The following is a 21305-nucleotide window of genomic DNA, read 5'->3' as shown; positions in this document are numbered from 1 at the left end:
TGATGAGGTGTCGAACACCGGGTGATGTACGAAATACCTGGAAGTTCAAAGTGTCCAGTTGAGAGTTTCATGCTGTTTGTATCGAAGCTGAACAAAGATTGCTCTTTTCTATGGTTACTTCAAGTTCTACGTAGACTCGAGTCTAGACGTTCATTGTTCAAGTTGTAGTTTCAATTTCAAGTTTTTTTATGACCTGTTGCATTGATTCAGTTTATGATGGATGATCCTGTTGATATAAAAGGTAAGACTAAAAAATTAAGATCAAAACATTAAAAAACAAACGAGCTCTAGATCTAGTCTACTCTAGTACTAATAGAATCTAGTCTAGAGCCTAGATCTAGGTAATTAGGTTAGAACTTAGATCTAGAATAGACATAGGGTCTAGATCAGTCTCACCTAGTCTAGATCTCATTCTTGAGATGAGGGTGATTTATCAAATAACAAGGATCCACGTCATAATTTTATAAAACAAAAAATACACATCATTTTGTTCGGGCATTAGTAACATTACCCACACTCGGTACCTTCGAAAAAGTCTAACCCGCCCTCGGCTATCGTCTCGGGCGGGTTAGACTTTTCCAAAGGTACCTTGTGTGGTAATTCTTACTAATGCCCTCACTGCTGTGTATTATTTGTATACTTATTAATGCCTCTTTTCAAATCGGGGAGGTGCCCCTTATATTTTGACCAGTTCCTTTTTTTCCTTTGTATGCCCCCTTTCTTAAAAGTGCCTCTTTTATTTTATCACGTGCCCTCTTATCCTTTCTAATAAGTGTCATTTTCCTTCTGATAATTAACCCTTTTCCTTTGTACTGAGTGCCCTTTTTCTAGTTCTCATAAGTGTCCTTTTTCACCTCTGGTGAATGCCCCTTATCAGAAGCGAGAAGTGCCCCATTTTCACATATGATAATTCCCCTTTATACTTTGACACGTACTCCTTTTCTTTTGTAATAAGTGTCTTTTTTCATTTGGATAAGCGCCCTTTTTCCTTTCACAATACAATAATTTAAAGGGACAAAGATCAACCTTTTCTTTAATTTCACGCAAAGCTCGCAAGCTTGCATTTAAAGTTGATACAATTATGTTTCTTATTCAAGGTCTTTTCAGTTTTTCATGATAAGATTGTGTTTAAAAACCCTATAAGGATTTTTGTTCTTGTCTTTTTAAGATGTAATTTTTTCGTACTGCGACCTCACAAATCTTAAAATTTTGTATGACTTATTGAATATTTCTATGAGTTTCGTATAGCCATACGGTGAATTTTAGAAGTCTGAACGGGGGTAGCATTCACTGTGTCTCCGTTCGTTGTGAGCAATATTTGCAGTGTATTTCATGAAAGGATAAAAAACCTCTTGAGTAAACATCTTGAGTATACATAACAATTTGAACATTGGCCAAGTGTTTTGTTGGTTAGTAGTCTAGACTTCAGTTTTTCTCCCTGCTGATATGTTAATCTATGATCATGGTAATTTCGGATTTTAGAATGTGTTGCTAGAATTCCTTGTCATTATTTATTCAGTGTTTCGATAATTATGCGCTCCGAGATTGGGAAGAATTGAGTCTACAAATGTTGAATATTAAACAAATCTAAAAGCATCGCTAACACTCGGATGCATGTTGTGCTCCCTTGCAAATTATGGGGTATATTGGGTAATAAAATGTTTGTTTGATTGGTGAAAAAAGGAAAATTGGTAAACCACCACTTGGTCGCTTTCCCTTTTCGCTTGTTTAAGTATTTATCATTCAACAAATAGATAGACAACTACTCTGAAAGAAAGCAAACAAAAACCCGAACAGCGGAATGGTGAGATTAAGTTTGAATGAAATCAGATAAAACTAAGAACGATATCAATTTTGAAAGTTATAATCCTTATACATATGGGAAAGTCAAATCGACTTAATTGGTAAGGTCACTGTGACATACTGCCGGACTACTTTCTCATTTGTTAACACCCTAAATGATAAAAATGTCAATTTGTTAAAATGTGTAAAACAGGAAGGTCTTTTCCTTTTAGAGGACCTGTTACAACATGCTATCCTTAATATAGTTTGTTGAGTGTCACTTTGGAGAAAAACACAAATTAAAGATATTTTGTACACGACACGCGGGAGAGTTGTCCATGTGTACGTCAGAATGCACTCACCAGGTCGTCAATTAGAGATTAGCTTATATAGACGTATACATTGTCAGTGATGTCGTGTTTACCGTGCAATTCCCGGATTACTGCATACAAAATCATTTTCACGTTTAGTGCTACAAGTTTAGAATTTCTAATCAAACTGTTTTTTAAATAATAATATATAACAATCGCTTGAGGTTGTAAATTTGGAACACATGGCGAAAATGCGCATTTTTTTTTCCTTCTTCATTTTATTCCTCGGGCGCCAAAATCCTAAGGTACACCATTATTTAGATATAGATACAAGTGATGATATAGTAAGAATAATTATTGTAAGGAAGACTCAAATAGACCGGTTTACCCTCTGTGTATATGCAATTGCTATTTCATGGTATTGCTACCAGTGACGTAGCGTGGGCTCAGCCATGGGGGAGGGGGGGGGGGCACCAGTCTTTAGTCTATACTATAGCGTTTTTCAACCGGGGCACCGTGGCACCCTGGAGTGCCGCTGGACATTTTTAGGGGTGCTGTGAGAAAAATGAATTGAACACCAATTCGTTGATCCATTATGAAATAAACGTCGATCTCGTGAAAACAAAATACTAGAAACCTCTATGTATTTCAATGAAAAAATGAAAATTTAAATGTCTTTTTCTCGCTCGTTTAGCTCGCTCGCAACATTTAGATACAATATGATTTCAGTCAGTGAAATGCCTGAATACCCACATATTTAGTCAACACGGTTCCATAATATTTCTCCTGACAGTAGAATATCTCATTTTACAGCAAGGTGTCCGAATATCCTCACATTCGGGCTGCAAGGTGCCCAATTATATCCAATATTTTGTTGATCTTGTAATTACATTTTTACCGCGCTCTTCCGCTTCACTTGCTCAGAGCACTTAGAAACAAGATGATTCTGGATAACGAGATGCCAGAATATTCTTCTATTCGTGCATGGACGCGACTGCATATATGACTTTGGTATTCATGTATCTGGCATCAATTTTCCGCATACATAATATCATATCTTATCTAGTGTATTTGTTTACTCCAATGTGTACGTGCATGTGTGTACCAGAGTGATGGGGAATGATGTTTGTGTTATGAATTTGGGAGGGTGACGCGAAACCTTTAATTTCTATAAAAAGTACAGGACTATACAAAGGTGAAAATGCTAACCTAGATATTTGGAACCCTATCGTAATATTCTGAGTGCACTGTGATGATAATAAATGATAATAAGACGCCGAATCCACTTGACATCCAATGCTCAAGGCGCACTTGTGAAACAAAAACAAAAACAAAACAGAGATCACATAAAAGCAGTTGATTACCTGTATTATAAAGAAAGGAACAGAAGTAAGATAGAAAGTAGAAACATTACAGAGCAAAAATTATATTCCGAATTAAACAGATACGTTTTAAAATTACTTTGAAGCCCTTCAACTGATCTGCAATTAATAATCTTTCGAGGTAGAGGATTCCACAGCGAATGCCTTGTATAAGCTAAGGTCCCCCCAGCTTAGTATTGAGTTTAGAAAGAACAATAAATCTGGAGCTTTGAGATCTGGACGGAATGTAATGATTTATCAAAGTAATATAGCACACGTAGTGGTGACCGTAGACCATAAGAGTGATTCTATTTTGATCGAATGGTACAAAGGGTATGTTTGTGGGTGAAGTACATCTATAGAGCTAGAATTTGTTGTCCAATAATTTGTGCAAATATCTAATGTATGTACATTTATAAGTGAAAATCATATTTACACGTGTAGGCGTTTGTTCAAGGTCTGTTCTATCATTCAAGATAGAGAGCTAAAAATATGGGCCTATCAATGATAATACGGTGAGGGCAGGATAAATATATTTTTTAGAATTGGGAATAATAACAAAGACAAACTATGAAACGAGGATTAATCGATTGTTGTCACAGAAAGAAACAAAAATCGAAAAAAGAGAGCCATCAGAAAAATTATAATAATAAGGAACTGGGATGGGGATGGAATAATCTGAAGAAGAAACGAATAGATTTTAACGTTATGGTTATAGAGCCTATAGGACTACAAAATAGTAAATCCACTGATATCAGAAACATCCCAAGATCCTAGAAGCCAATGTGACGATTCACATGTCATTCCTCCCGAAACACCCCCTCCAGAACTACTCCTAGCACTCCTGCGAAACATACTGTTTAATCTAATGCATGTTAAAATCGATAAGAGTTTGTTCTTTAGTTTGTGTTGATATAGATAGATATAGATAGTTTATTGGTGTCCACAATATCTCATTTTACGAAGAGTGTAACAACACATTAAAAAATTATTATAATATACATGTACATACAATACAACATCTATCTGTTTATATCCTCTCACGTTCACTTCCCTTTTCCTTCATCTCTCCCCTCATTCTCACCTCTTTTTTATATTTTAATATTCAATTGGGCAGGGGCGTGCCCCCGTATCTACGCCACTGATTTTCATACATCTAGTATATATTTTACGAGAATCAATTCATTTTTTGCCATAGATACACCTGTAAGTATCACTCGTACATGTTTTTCTTTTCGAGATGAATAGTTTTATTCATACTGGTAGATTTTTCGACAACGTAATTAAGGCATTACATTGAACATCCAGAGAAATGAATGCTATTATATAGTTCATCTATTAGTTGGATTTTCTATAGACGATACAACTGTCTACTTGTTTCTTTGGTATAATAATGAAAGGAACATTGCTCATAACAGAATTACGCTGAATTTACATAACGACAGAATGAACTATTATAAAGAAATTTCAAAATGTTTCTAAGGACTGATCATGAACGTCATCGTTGCAAATTTCATGGTAAAGAAAAGTTATATTATTTCTTCATTTACTTGAACATTTATCAAAGTATATAATCATTAACCACATCCAACTTACACTTTCGCAGAAGAACAAAGCTTTGGAAACAAAACGTTGATTAATATGCAAAATAGAAGTAAAAGGTCACTCGAATATTTGGTTAAAGATTGGTTGGTGTGTCATTATAATTCAGTATAAAAGACAAACATATTTTTTTTTCTTCCAAGATGCATAATTATGACAATAATAATAGGTCAATCTAATAGCGCAGCTACTATAATATTATGAATATCCAAAGTATCATAATATTATTACCACGGCTGTAGCTGAGCTGCCATAGTAAGGCGCTAAAGCATCCAAGGAATATTTTCCTACCGGGTACCCATTTACTTCACCTGGATGGAGAGTGACAAATGTAGTTTTTAATGCCTTGCCAATGTGTGAATCAAAGCGCAATAATGAATTCAAACAGAATGATTTAACTGATGTTAGTATGAATTCATGATCAGGTACCGTGTTTTCTTGTCATAACATCATAGTATATATTTTAAGTATATAAAGTAGGTTAAGCGAGAGCGCGTCGCAATTGATTTGCCATTCATGATAAGTGGAATTTTGCCTTCTAGTTGGCCTTTTAGAACGTAAGGCATGCTGTCACATTTAGCCTTATCTGCTACCCCCTTTGGCATTAGTTTTCCTTTACAGTTTCCTGACAAGGGCTTCCCGGGATCACCATCTCTGATCGTGATTATTCAAATCTTAATTCGAGTCCAGATCCTGCCATCTTTTCTTGGTAGAGTTCATCAAATCGACGATTCTGATCTTCTGAGAAGTGATTCTTCCAATCTCCGACCACCCCTACAAAGAAAATAAAAATTAAAAAGTTTACACTCATACGATAAGAAATTTAACGTCTAGAAGTCGCCAAAATTGTGATAAAATAAATTCCAAATGTTTGTGCTCAATCAACGCATATAGATTTTACCAACGTTCGGAGGTTCGAATGTGAGTTAACGACTGAGTAAATGGCTAATTTTTGATATAGCGATACCAACTGCAGGTGTACGCAGGGGGAGGGGGATAGGCTAAGGGAGCTTCATCCTCTCATGGGAATATTGATACCAAAAATGTACCATAGGACGAATGGGAGGGAGAATCAAAGGCCCGAATACACAAAGGAGGTTTACATAATAACCCATGGTTTAAACCTTCATTTACATAACCCATGACGTGACATAGGGGTTAATGGGACGAAGAACCAATTTGACTGACATTGGAACAATGGGATGGAGGGTCCAATGAAACAGGGCACAGCGAGATAGACGAGCAACAGACTGGACAGAGGATCAAAGAGACACATGACCAAAGGGACATAGGTCCATATTCAACGCGACCCATGGAACAAAGATCAATGGTACGGATAACTATTGTGACAAAGGACAACATTGGACAGAAGTCGAATGTGATATATAGGACCCATTATGAGGAAGGACCAAACGTGACAAAGAACCCAAGGGACGAACGACCAATGGGAAATTGGACATTATGTGACAACGGAACCATGATAAGGAGGACCACGAGAGACAAAGCCCCAATCGGACGAAGAATCAATGTGTCATACAGCCCATGAGACGAAGGACCAATGGGATAGTTGAACAGTTTGCCATAGGACCGATTGGAAGGAAAAGCAATATGCCACAGGACCAATATGTAAGAAGATCAACGTGTCATGAGACTAATTGTAAAGAGGACCAATGTCTGTAATGGGAAATAAAGATGTATGAAATATAAGACAACGGGACAGAGAATTACAGAGGGTAGACTTGCACCAGAAGCTTTACCTTTCCGCATGAATGATTTATTGTTTTTGTTGTCCATTTCGTTCTCGTAGGCGGCGTCGGGGTTGGTGCTTTTATTCTTCTTCATGAATTTGAAACTTGACGCATCGACGATACGGTCAATGATGTCGTCTGATAAAGATTTTCCCATGAACTCGGCGATCCGAACTACGGCTTTCCTTGAGTCCTATCACAATTGAGAAAGTTTGCGTAGCGAAGTAAGTATGTTTGAACATTATCAAAATAACTATCTGTCATCTTTTTCGACGTTTCTAATCTGTATTTCGTTCATGGTTTTCCGCCTGAAACCAAGGAAACTCCTAAAGAGATTATATGGATTAATGCATCATTGTATCCATCGTCATTTTCATAATCTTTTGTAAAGAAATTCAGACGAAAACAAAAAAGCTCTGATTTGATTAATAAATGTGGGTTAATTCCACAGGATTCCAATGAAAAATATTTGTTCTGTTTTTGTTGTCGTATTTAGGTGTCCCAACTCCTTGTGACCTCACGGACTAACCCTTTTCAGGTAACTCTGCCCTGTGCAAGTATATGTATATATATATATATATATATATGCATCTTGTCTGTTTCTTTGTTATATACTCTGATGAAATATGACTATACAGCACAAGAAATCTACGGCAAGTGAGACCGAAAGTTGTAGAGACTGAAATTACACGCGAATGAAATGCCATTCTCACGGCCATTCTCGAAACTTATACACAGAACGTTTATATCTTGCCTGTTTCATGTCTTCATAGGTAAGAAACAGAACATTCGAATGATTCCTGAGCTTCCACCAGGACAGGGTGTGGTCAAACCACGAACCGCCAGGAACTGGATGAAATATGGAAAAGACAGATTGTAAAATTTAATTCACAATAACGCATGGAAAAAAACAACAAATTAAAGTTAAGTTGCTTGTGAGGGTTAATCCCAAGTCGTAGCCAATTCAGAGAGATCTACCTCTATCGGCAATAAACTCTTCAAAGAACTCGTCCCACGACGTGTAGTTTGGAAGATCTGTGACCAGCAGGCAGAAGTGGTAGTAAGAAACAGCCGTATCCTTCGGGTTCCTAGCCACGTACACAACCTTGGCCTGGGGGTCTTCTTTGAGTCCCTCAGGAAGCCATCTTTGGACCACGTGTGTTTTCAGTATTCTGGGTGTATCGGTTGGCATTGCGTCTGCAGCTTCAACCCATGTTGGTGCGGTGTTTATCTCTGCCACCGTCTTGTACTAAAAGAATGAGATTTTCAAACCAAAGTCAATTAAAATTATGAAAAAACAAATAATAATATATCCTCATTATAAGCAAAGAACTTGTATCCCTATTGTTTGAGACCTACAATGTTATTTACAGCAATGATTATAGTTCTATAGAGACGGATAGAGGCAGGGAGAGGGTTGGATGGATGGGCGGGGTCTATATAAGAGTGATAAATCAATATCCTTTTTGATGATTTATGCACTTGATACAATCATTTTTGATGGATCCAAAGGCCTATTGTCTGCAATCGCCTTTTAATGCCCATAGTCGGTTCTAGGACAATTACCCACTGGGCAATCACCCTCCCTTCAGAAAATTACCACCCAGAAAACTACCCCTAAGGACAATTACCCCCAGGAAAATTACCCAAGGGACAATTCCTCTCCCGGATAATTACCCCCGGAGAATAACCCTCGATGACAATTACCACTAAACCACCGAGGGTAAATAATCCCTCGAAAAAAACTGCTTTAAATTTATTAAAAACCAACTTATAATCAGGGTGGACTTCCCCTTTAAGGAACATGGGGGGGGGGGGGGGGGTTCGGGGGAATCGTCCTCGCGGGTGGTTGTCCTTGCTAGTCCTGGGGCGGGGGTAATTGTCCTCGGGGGGGGGGGGTAATTTTCCGGGGGTAATTTTCCAATGGTGGTGATCGCCCAGAGGGTAATTATTATCATGATACGCCCATGGTCACTGATTCCTAGATCCGCCGTACATGCGAGCTAAACCCGGCGCACATAAAGGTATTTTTTTTCGTTATTCCAATACAAGATAATCAGCAAAGGCGCAATCGTTGAAGCAGTGTGCTGAATGAATGATCTAGGAATTCTGGAGAAACGGAAGCATAAAGAACATTTGTGCAACAACTCCGGGCTCAGCCTTCATAATCTACAGGGTGAGGGGCCTATTTTTAATTCCTTACTGTGTCATAAATTCTATTGAAATTAAGCCATCCATTTGGCGTAATTGACGATAGCTATAACACCCATGTGTATCGGGTTTGATATATTTACCACCCCAGAATCCGGTAGATCAGGGTATTCCAAGAATGGAACCAACTTGGAGATATGCTTCCCTTCGAAGAAGGACAGATCTGCTTCAACTTGCACCAGCATCATGATTTGTTGAGCCCACGTGGTTCCTGGTACCATAGAAACATAAATGAAGGTAAATCATTTCATATTTTCTCTATTAAAGCAAATAAGGCTTCATGTTTGATAAAGAACATACAATATAAATACAGCACTTGCAAATTATGATAACCAAGAATAGCCTTTGGAAAAATCAAACGGCGAGACTTTAATAGTTCAAAATTCATGATAGATTCCCTACGTGAAGTTACTTTCAAAATCCAAGGGAGTTCTTGTCTTCATGTAAATATTGCCACGTTTTGCGATGTTAGAACATGATATTAGGGACTTTTAGATTGAGTGGACGAGAACACGACGAACGCCGACTGATCAAGCGTGTCAACGTACTTAACTGCCCATGTTGACTACAATTAGAAATCTTTTAGATTGCACTCGACGATATACATGCATGCAGGAAGTAACACTATGAACATCACGGACATCGAAAGAAGACAAAATATACAGTTCCCCATTCTACAAAATATACAGTTCCCCATTCTACCCTCAACAAAAGAACATCCCTTCACTGATATTATGTAAAAAATGTGTAGAATAGGTGAATATGCATGTGACACCTGCTCTACACATTTTTACATAATAGCAGGGAAGGGATGTTCCTTTGTCTACCTGAGGAACTGTATATTTTATGCGCACGTGGCATACTAGTACCTTGAGCATGTAAAGGCGCTATATAAATATCAATATGTATGTATGTACTAGATTTAGGAAAATCAAGGTTGACGCATTCTCGATCTCGACTGAGACGACGTAACGCATGCGCAGTGCCTTAAAATGACGTCACATGTTGCAGTCAAAGCTGTTGACGTGCAAATCTAAAAGTCCCTATTGTCTGAGCTATGACGACCGATTATATCCTTCTTCACTCGGGACTGACATATTATATAGCTGTATATTAATAAACTTATTCTAGACTCCGTACTGTAAAATGCGTTCAAAGTAGAGGATTCGTACACAGTTGATGTGAGCAAATTGGGAACTGCACTCCAACTGGAAGACAGCCGGTGAACTCGTACAAATTAGTATTATTAGAATGATCATACTATTACTAGCAATTCGTATTGACTCGGGGGGCATTTTGAGCATATGAAATAAATGCTAGGAGTTTCTTCGCCGAGCTGTCCTGAGTTCTGTCCGAGTTGTTTGTTATACTAGGCTTTCAATTCGTACTCACATCGTAACCAACTCGTACTCAGGTCGTATATACTCAACTCGTAATCAATGTTACCTAGTTCGGGAAATTGCAGTTCTTTAGGTTACCCACCTGTCTTTGGATAAGTGATAATGAACACGTCATCTGATCGGAGTTTGAAATTCTTGGTCTGCTCAATACACTTCTTGGTAAAGAAAAAGCTCGTGATGGTTTTATCGTACTCGTAGCAAGTTTTGGCAACATGTGCCGGAGCCTCGGCTAGGAGGGATGACATCTCCCCGGTCCAACACCGGACAGGTTCTAAACAAAAAAAAACAAAAAAAAAAACGCATAGAAATTATTAGATTTGTTCGCAATGAATCATTGTAATTATTTATTATTTTATTATTATCATCATCATTACTAGAATTGGTGATAAATCGAATTTACTATTGTTATTATTATTGTAAATATTGCTAGTAAAATTAGAGATTGACATAAACCTTAAAGATGAGATTGGCATCAAAGTCAAGATGAGGAGGCACAATGGGTCAGTGTTGGGAGCGGTGGTAGAGTACCGGTCTCGTAACCGGGATCGAGGTCTCGGGTTCGAAACCAAGTCGATGCGGTAGTGCCCTTTGATAATGCATTGATCCTCATTACCCAGTCCTTCGGCGATGGCTCAAAGCCATAAGTCAACTGATTGCTTACTTTAATATACAAGCATACACATGCTTTCTTAGCAGTCAGGTAAAACAAACAAACAAACAGATCGATATCAAAATCGAGTCTAGATTGACAATATATTGGTATTAATTTCAAGTTAAGATCTGACTAAATTCAAGAAGAGATCGCGTCTAACTAAAGAACTAATAATAATGGCATCAAAGTCAAGATGAGATAAATATCAAAATCGACTTTCATATAATAAAGACAACGTCCAGGAATCGCATTGGGTAGCGATTGATTGATTGATTGATTCTTATCGCGGTAAAATTAATTCATATCTCTTCATAAAGACGAGCCCTTTTTTTACGCCACACTTCACCTAAGAAATGAGTTATTCAGAGTAAAAAAACCTAATTAGGATTCTCTCTAATATGATTCTCTCTCTAATATGATTCTATTTCTAATTTATTTATTTATTTATTCATGTTGAATTTATTACAATTGACAAAACAGTGGAGGGTAGTCCGATTCAGTTAAAAGAAACTGCTTTCCAACGGAGCCCTCCACATGATACAAACAATAACATAACAAATAAAAACAAAACATTAATTGAAACATCAATATAACTCAATATATAAAAACATTTATACATTTGACTATACAATAAACTATATATACACATGAGGTGCACGTGGGATGCACGGCGAGACCCCCCCCCCCCAGTAGGCCAGATTCTCGTGTGTCTTTTCGTTGTTAAAGCATGTTAGAGAACTATTTACATTGTTTCTTGAAATTGTTTAGTGACTTGCAATTTTGGACGGACAATGGCAACTTATTAAATAAAGAATTTCCGGTGAATGAAAAGGAACGTTTTTTGTATTCTGTTTTAGGGTATGGTATGTGTAGACGGTTTTGGGTGGTATGGCGAGTATTATAAACAATGGGTCCCAAAACAGACAATGGTTTCAGGTATTTTGGTGCAAAATCATTCCAAATCTTATAGACTAAAAGACATTTTTTATATTTAATTCTTTGTTCAACAGATTGCCAATTGAAGGTAGTTAATAAAGAACATTGTGAAGTTGAATAATCTGCATTCAAAACCAAACGAGCATTTCTATTCTGCAATTTCTGTAACCGAGTTATTTTAGTTTTCGAACAATTTCACCATACCGTACAAAAATAATCTATATATGATAATATCAATGCATGATATAACTGTTAAATTTTTGGTCAAATGTTTGATTCTTCTAATACAAGCGATAGAGCGTGAGATTTTACTAGGGATATACTGAATATGTAATGTCCCATTTAATTGAGAGTCGAGAATTATTCCGAGGTATTTGATATTGTTGACATGCTCTAAAGATGCACCTTCAAATTGAATTGTCATTTTTTTATTTTGTAATTTACGTTTATTACCAAAAGTCACAATCTTGGTCTTTTGTGGATGTAAATACAGGCGATTAAAGTCGGAGCCATTCTGTAATTAAATCCAGATCGGACTGTAAATTTGTCTGGATATTACTCATATTATTATCGCAATTGTCATCTGTATATAAACATATATTTGTTTTATTATGTAAAGGTAAATTACCTATATCATTGACATAAAGACAGAAAATCAGGGGCCCAAGTATGGACCCTAGAGGGACACCCGTCTTGGCATTTAAAAACGTACTTGTTGCTCCTACAATTGAAAAAAACATTGTTGCCTTTCTTTCAAATACATTTTAAACCATTGTAACTCAGAGTCTTTTATACCATAATAATACATTTTTATCGAGGATTGAATCAATTGGAATGACATCAAACGCTTTATGTAGGTCTAAAAACAGACCCCCAGTGATCTTCAGGCGCGGATCCAGGATTTCTTAGGGGGGGGGGGGGCCCAAATTTGAAATTATGCGAGCCAAATATTGGTACGTTATGGTGACCAACAGTGACGTGATGCGGGGGGGGGGGGGGGGTCGGTGCAGGGGGGGGGGGGCGAGTTTCCCCCTCCAAGGCTTTGACGTTTCATTATATTATTAGAGAAAGACGACGATTCGTTGTACCGTTCTCGAAAATAATTCTCGTCTGAATTTAGTTTTTCTCCTCCCGCGCGAAGCGCGGAAATTTTGCGATTTATTAAACTATTAAAGAAAGAAGACGATTCGTTGTACCGTTCTCGAAAATAATTCTCGTTTGAATTTAGTTTTTCCCCTCCCGCGCGAAGCGCGTAAGCTTTTACGTTTCATTAAATCATTAGAGAAAGAAAACGATTCGTTGTACTGTTCTCGACTCTTAATCCTTGTCTAAATTCAGCCCCCCCTCCCCTCCTGCGCGAAGCGCGGAAGGTTTGACGTTTTATTAAACTATTGAAGAAAGAAGACGATTCGTTGTACCGTTCTCGACCCTTTATCCTCGTCTGATTTCAGTTCCCCCCCCCCTCCCGCGCGAAGCGCGGAAGCTTTTACATTTCATTAAATCATTAGAGAAAGAAAACGATTCGTTGTACCGTTCTCGACTCTTAATCCTCGTCTGAATTATGTCCCCCCCCCCCTCCCCCTTCCCGCGCGAAGCGCGGAAGCTTTTACGTTTCATTAAATCATTAGAGGAAGAAAACGATTCGGTGTACAGTTCTCGACTCTTAATCCTTGTCTAAAATCAGTTCCCCCCCTCCCCCTCCTGCGTGAAGCGTGGAAGCTTCTACGTTTCATTAAATCATTAGAGAAAGGAGACGATTCGTTGTACAGTTCTCGACTCTTAATCCACGTCTGAATTCAGGTTCCCCCCTCCCGCGCGAGGCGCGGAAGCTTTTAATCTTCATTTAATTATTAGAGAAGAAGACGATTCGTTGTACAGTTCTCGACTCTTAATCCTTGTCTAAATTCAGTTCCTCCCCCTCCCCTCCTGCGCATAGCGCGGAAGCTTCTACGTTTCATTAAATCATTAGAGAAAGAAGACGATTCGTTGTACAGTTCTCGACTCTTAATCCTCGTCTGAATTCAGGTTCCCCCCTCCCGCGCGAGGCGCGGAAGCTTTTACGTTTCATTAAATCATTAGAGAAGAAGACGATTCGTTGTACAGTTCTCGACTCTTAATCCTTGTCTAAATTCAGTTCCTCCCCCTCCCCTCCTGCGCATAGCGCGGAAGCTTCTACGTTTCATTAAATCATTAGAGAAAGAAGACGATTCGTTGTACAGTTCTCGACTCTTAATCCTCGTCTGAATTCAGGTTCCCCCCTCCCGCGCAAAGCGCGGAAGCTTTTACGTTTCATTAAATAATTAAAGATTCGTATTACCGTTCTCGCCTCTGAATCCTCGTCTCAATCCAGTCTCCCCCCCCCCTCCTCCCCTCCTACGAGAGGCTTTGACGTTTTATCATTAGAGAAAGAAAACGATGCGTTGTACCGTTCTCTATATACTCTTAATCCTTGTCTGAATTTCAAAGATGTTCTTTGTCTGCTCCTTTTTCTTCCTACGTCCCCCCCCCCCCTGGCTACGCGCCTGCGGTCAGATAAACACATCTTGATACCTTGTCCGACCCCGCAAGCTCAGGGGTTTAAGGCAATAAATTACGGTCAGATAAGCATTCAGGGGCCCGCCTTAGGGCCCCTGGTGGGGTCGAGGCGGCGGAGCCGGCCCCAGAAGCTCAGGGGTTTTAGGCGTTTAATTAAGGTCAGATGAGCATATTTTTGTGTATACCTTATTATTTTGTGACACTGGCAAGTCACTATTTGGCGTGGGGTCCAGGGGGCGGAGCCCAAAAAAATCAGGGGTTTTAGGCATTAAATTACCGTCAGATGATCATCTAAGGGCCCGCCGTAGGGCCCTAGATGGAATCCAGGGGGCAAAGCCCCCGGAAGCTTAGGGGTTTTAGGCATTTAATCACGGTCAGATGAGCATATTTTGATGCCTCGAGGATCTCGATCCCCGCCGTTCCTCGGGCCCTGACATGTAGGAATCTCAAGAATCATATTTTATGCCTGGTTGTAAATTTAGGAATTTTTTTATTTTCCAACAAACACATACAAACGTATAATTTACTAAAAAGTGAGGAAAAATTTCGGAAATTATGTCATTTCAGCATTATTTGTAATGCACCGTTGTGGAATCAGAAATAAACCACGTTTGAATTTGATTTCCCCCAAGCCCCCCCCCCCCTCTATCAGTACGCCAGTATCTCCTCTTTTCCTTTTTTTTTCTTTTCCTTTCCTTCCTTCTCTCTGATTTTTTTGATTGGGGGGGGGGGGGCGGTAACAGCCTGGGAGGCAAGGCCCTTTCGGCCCCCCCGATCTTCTTCTTCCCCCTTTACTTTTCTTCTTCCTCTTCTTTCTTTCCCTTTTTTCCTTTTTCCCTTTCTCCCTTCTTTTCCTTCTTCTCTCTCTTTTTTTTTGCGGGGGGGGGGGGGGGGCCAAGGCCCGCTCGGCCCCCCCCCCTGGATCCGCGCCTGGTGAATGAAGAGGTCTAAAACCAGACTGGCGATCACATATTAGATCATTGTTATTTAAATAAGCATAAAGCTGTTGATGTACTGCCTTTTCTAATATTTTAGAGACTGTTGGTAAAAGCGAAATAGATCTAAAATTTTGTGGTTCAAAAGTACCACCTTTAAGAATTGGGGTTATTTTTGCTTTTTTAAAACTCTTTTGGAATTCGACCTGTTTCGAGTGATTTATTAAATAAATTTGTAAGAGGCTCAGCAATATAAGAAGCAGACTTCTTCAAAATTTTCAGATGCAGTCCATCAACGCCACATGTTTTCTTAACATCAAGATGCTGCAATTCCTAAAGAACAAACTCTTCTTTTATTTCTTCGAAAACAAAACTCTTATCTATCAAAACCAAAGTATTCATGCTATTTACATTATGTACCAAGATTTGAGCACCCTGTTCTAGATTCTGTGCAAATTCTTTGAAAGCTTTATTTAAGATTTCAGCAATAATATTTGTGTCCGTAATGAATTCATCATTTGGAATTATGTTCAATTCACCAATATTCGTTTTACTTGGCAATAACTTTTTTAGTAATATTATTCTCTCCATCAAGCTACTTGCCTTTAGTTCCAGCCATGTTTGGATCCCGATCTTTCTCTTCTTACTGGCGAAAAATGATTTTTTTTTTTTTCGCTGTACATACAGCTCCAACCCAATTTCACTTTCCAACAGGACCTTTGGAATATCACCTGTTTGTCCGCCTTCTTTCCTCACATGATTGCATCATAGTAGTCCATGATTGCATCAAAACAAGCCCCTATAAGAACATGGTACTTAAACCTTTGGGTCCTTTCTTATGCTGTTTTGTCACACTTCACCTTAGTTTTTCAGAGACATACAAGATAATTTTGATTCTCTCTATAATACGTTTCTCTCTCTAATATGATTCTCTCGATCAAGCTACTTGCCTTTAGTTCCAGCCATGTTCGGATCCCGATCCTTCTCTTCTTACTGGCGAAAATGATTTCTCGCTGTACAGCTCCCACCCGATTTCACCGTCAATATAGATAGAGTACCGACAGGACTCTTAGAATGTCACCTTTTTGGCCACCTTCTTTCCTCACATGATTGCATCAACGCAAGCATATAAGGACACGGTACAATAACCTTTGGGCTTGTAATTTCTACAGTAGGAGTAGATTAAAGTTCAGTGCGTGTTCAGCCTACATTTACAGATCGAAATGTACACGAAACTCATACAAAGAAACGTCGTATATAAACATGATAAACAAATCTTTGTATTGCGAAAGGGACGTTCAGACTAGAAAATAACCGGATATAAAGAAACGTCCAATAAAGAACTAGTGAAAGAAATGAATCTTGCTAAATAGCTCGATCCAAACAGATTTTAAAGTCAATATGAAATACTTACAGGACCAATTATTCATCACATGAATGCATCAACACAAGCTCTTACATATTAAGAACATGGTAATTAAACCTTTATTTATTCTTTAAAATAACAAGCTACATAACAATACAGAAAATAACTACTTAAAGTTTACTGACATTATTACTTTGAAACACAACGCCATAAGCTATCGTCGACCCAACAGAGCAAAAATACGGAGAGAGGATCAGAAACTACGTCCTCTCACATTGCCTGGCGAAAATCATCCAACGACAATGGAAACACCATTTTGGCACAAAAATCAATAAGACACAATGGACCCGATGTGTGGAACTCCTTGCTTATAACATTAAAATTATGTACAACACTTGTTTCCTTTAAAGTGAAGATGAAAGAATATTTATTGATAAGGTATGCAAATTAGATTCTGGTTATAATGTACTACATGTACTTTGTTTTAATATAAATATTCATTGTTTATTTGTATATAAAAAGGAAATTATTTGATAGATTGAGGAGCTCGCGCAGTGCACTCTTCACTTTGCACAGCACTCTCTTCACCCACTCTTTCTTCCTGTCTCCTCTCCTCCTTTTGTAAGGCCGGTATCATTTCAAGCTCTGCTTACGATATCGGTCTTCTGCATTCTCCCCCTTTTCTTTCTTTTCAAATACGATTAATTGTACTATTGATTATTTATATTTATTTATTTGTGAATTGCTACTTGTATTACTTTATCATTATATTGCTAAAATGTATTCATTGTCATTTTTGTTATTGTTTATAGAAAATACAGAAATAAAACTTGAAACTGAAAACTGACAACTGAATAAAAACCAACAACAACAACAGCAAGAACAATCTTTGCATTTAAACTTTCAGTAGAAGTAGGAGTACATCAAAAGTAAGTGCCCTAATCATGTTAAGTATATTTTACGAAACTCGTATAAAGAAACGTCTTTTAAAGAATCATAGCGAAAAATTGCAAGTGTGGTCACGAGCCCCGCCCACTAAATGTTCGTACGACATAATTATCAGACTAGAAGTAGAGGTGGTGGATCCAGGGGGCGGGGAATTTTCAATTACCCCTAGAATGCCCATTTTTACATAGGAAAAGTGGCCCCTTTTAATTTAGATAAGTTCCCACATTTATTTCTAATATGTGCCCGTTCCTAATTCTTAGAAGGGCCCCCTTACACCTCTGATACGTGCTTATTCACCTCTTATAATTGCCTCTTTTCAAATCGGAGAGGTGCCCCTTATATTTTGACCAGTTACTCTTTTTATGCCTCCGCCACCGAAGGTGGTGCCGGAGGCATCATGTTTTCGGGTTGTCCGTCCGTACGTCCGTCCGTCCCGTTTGACCGTTATCACAATATCTCAAGAACCATTTAAGATTTAAACTTAAGACTCGGGAATAGTATTTATCACCATAGGAAGACGATCTGATTAGATTTTGGAGTACGTAGGTCAAAGGTCACAGGTCACAGAGGTCAACTTATGAAATTCCTTGTATTGAGTTTGTTAGCGCGATATCTCAAGAACCATTTGAGATTTAAACTTCAAACTTAAGGATAGTATGTATCACCATAGGAAGACGATCTGATTAGATTTTGGAGCACGTATGTCAAAGGTCAAGGGTCACAGAGGTCAACTTATGAAATTCCATACATTGAGATTGTTATCATGATATCTCAAGAACCACTGGAGATTTAAACTTCAAACTTAGTGATAGTGTGTATCACTTTAGGAAAACAATCTGATTAGATTTTGGAGCACGTATGTCAAAGGTCAAGGGTCACAGAGGTCAACGTATGAAATTCCATACATTGAGATTGTTATCATGATATCTCAAGAACCACTGGAGATTTAAACTTCAAACTTAGTGATAGTGTGTATCACTATAGGAAAACAATCTGATTAGATTTTGGAGCACGTAGGTCAAAGGTCAAGGGTCACAGAGGTCAACTTATGAAATTCCATACATTGAGATTGTTATCATGATATCTCAAGAACCACTGGAGATTTAAACTCCAAACTTGTTTAAATTGCTCTATGGCGGAGGCATCATTTTCGACTGCGCGCAGTCAAAATTCCATCTAGTTCTTTGTATGCCCCCTTGCTTATAAAGTGCCCTCTTTTTATCTCTGGTCATTGCCCCTATTCAAATTTGAGAGGTGCCCCTTTAACTTTGCAATGAGAGCCTTTTATTTTGGCACGTGTGCCCAATTTTCCTTTCCAATAACTCACATTTTCCTTCTGATATTTACCCCTTTTCCTTTGTAATAAGTGCCCTTTTTCCCGTTCTCATAAGTGCCTCTTTTCACCTCTGATGAATGCCTCTTATCAGGGGCGAGAAATGCCCCATTATCACATCTGATAATTCCCCTTGATACTTTAACACGTTCTCCTTTTGTTTTCTAATAAGTGTCCTTTTTCATTTGGATAAATGCCGTCTTTTCCTTTTATGATAAAAGGTATTCCTAATTTAAAGCGACTAAGGTCAGCCTTTTCTTTAATTTCACGCAAAGCTCGCAAGCTTGCATTTAAAGTTGATAAAATAATGTTTGTTATTAAAGTAGTCCGGCAGTATGTCACAGTGACCTTACCAATTTAGCTAATTTGACTTTCCCATATGTATAATGATTACAACTTTCAAAATTGATATCGTTCTTAGTTTTGTCCGATTTCATTCAAACTTAGTCTACCATTCCACTGTTCGGATTTTTGTTTGCTTTCTTTCAGAGTAGTCGTCTATCTATAGGTTGAAATTTCACTTAAGTTTTATAAATACCTAAACAAGTGAAAAGAGAAAGCGACCGAGCGGCGGTTTACCAATGTTCCTTTTTCTTTACCAATCAAACAAACATTTTATTACCCAATATACCCCATAATTTGCAAGGGAGCACAACATGCATCCGAGTGTTAGCGATGCTTTTAGATTTTTTTAATATTCAACATTTTTAGACTCAATTCTTTCCAATCTCGGAGCGCATAATTATCGAAACATTTTTGTGTGTGCATAGCCCTTGACGTGTACCAGAGTGATGGGAATGATGTTTGTATAATGAATTTTGGAGGGTGACGCGACACTTTTTATTTCTCAAAGGGTGTCGTGACTATATACAAAGGTTGACGAATGCTAACCTAGATATTTGGAACCCTATCGTAACGTTCTGAGTGCACTGTGATGATAATAAATAATAATAAGGCGCCAAATCCAATTGAAATCAAATGCTCAAGGCGCACTTGTGAAACAAAAACAAAAACAAAACAGAGATCACATAAAAGCAGTTGATTACCTGTATTATAAAGAAAGGAACAGAAGTAAGATAGAAAGTAGAAACATTACAGAGCAAAAATTATATTCCGAATTAAACAGATACGTTTTAAAATTACTTTGAAGCCCTTCAACTGATCTGCAATTAAGAATCTTTCGAGGTAGAGGATTCCACAGCGAATGCCTTGTATAAGCTAAGGTCCCCCCCCCCCAGCTTAGTATTGAGTTTAGAAAGAACAATAAATCTGGAGCTTTGAGATCTGGACGGAATGTAATGATTTATCAAAGTAATATAGCACACGTAGTGGTGACCGTAGACCATAAGAGTGATTTTATTTTGATCGAATGGTTCAAAGGGTATGTTTGTGGGTGAAGTACATCTATAGAGCTAGAATTTGCTGTCAAATAATTTGTGCAAATATCTAATGTATGTACATTTATAGTGAAAAACATATTTACATGTGAAGGCGTTTGTTCAAGGTCTGTTCTATCATACAGAGCTTCAAGATAGCTAAAAATATGGGCCTATCAATGATAATACGGTGAGGGCAGGATAAATCTTTTTAGAATTGGGAATAATAACGAAGACAAACTATGAAACGAGAATTAATCGATTGTTGTCGCAGAGAGAAACAAAATCGAAAAAAGAGAGCCGTCAAAAAATTATAATAATAAGGTACTGGGATGGGGATGGAATAATCTGAAGAAGAAACGAATAGATTTAACGCTATGGTTATAGAGCCTAGGACTACAAAATACTAAATCCACTAATTTCAGAAACATCCCCATATCCTGGAAGCCAATGTGACGATAGAAAGATAATAAAAAAAAAAAAAACATGTCATTCCTCCCGAAACACCCCCTCCCGGACTACTCCTAGCACTCCTGCGAAACATACTGTTTAATGATTTTAATCTAATGCCTATCAAAATCGCTAATAATTTGTTCATTGGTCCTTGATGATATAGATAGATATAGATAGCTTATTGGTGCCCACAATATCTCATTTTACAAAGGGTGTAACAACACATTGACAAATGATTATAATATACATGTTCATATGATACAATTTATATTTGTTTATATCCTTTCACGTTCCCTTCCCTTTTCCTTCATCTCTCCCCTCACTCTCACCTCTTGTTTATATTTTAATATTCAATT

At 37.9% G+C, this 21305-nt stretch overlaps 2 protein-coding genes across 2 annotated transcripts in view; both read right to left on the bottom strand.

Moving 5' to 3' along the window:
* Window positions 1-16134, bottom strand: part of LOC593885 (sulfotransferase 1A3) — a 30534-nt gene extending 14400 nt beyond the window's left edge. Inside the window, exon 1 of the mRNA XM_030981120.1 lies at window positions 16077-16134. Coding sequence (XP_030836980.1) covers window positions 16077-16092 — 16 coding nt within the window. The 5' untranslated portion in view covers window positions 16093-16134. The remainder of the gene's footprint in view (window positions 1-16076) is intronic.
* LOC584514 (sulfotransferase 1C2-like) lies at window positions 5264-16713 on the bottom strand. The gene is made up of 7 exons (XM_030981121.1): window positions 16424-16713; window positions 10498-10686; window positions 9099-9226; window positions 7783-8053; window positions 7559-7653; window positions 6814-6997; window positions 5264-5830 (listed from the first exon to the last, which is right to left on the bottom strand). The coding sequence occupies exons 1-7, from the start codon at window positions 16437-16439 to the stop codon at window positions 5721-5723; spliced, it is 993 nt and encodes a 330-aa protein (XP_030836981.1). The 5' UTR covers window positions 16440-16713; the 3' UTR covers window positions 5264-5720.
* Between the last annotated feature and the right edge of the window lie 4592 nt (window positions 16714-21305).

This window comes from Strongylocentrotus purpuratus, unplaced genomic scaffold (assembly GCF_000002235.5).
Source record: "Strongylocentrotus purpuratus isolate Spur 01 unplaced genomic scaffold, Spur_5.0 spur5_scaffold_11, whole genome shotgun sequence".
Lineage (NCBI taxonomy): Eukaryota > Metazoa > Echinodermata > Echinoidea > Camarodonta > Strongylocentrotidae > Strongylocentrotus > Strongylocentrotus purpuratus.
Note: the sequence above shows the minus strand (reverse complement) of the source record. Positions and strands in the feature narration are given on the sequence as shown.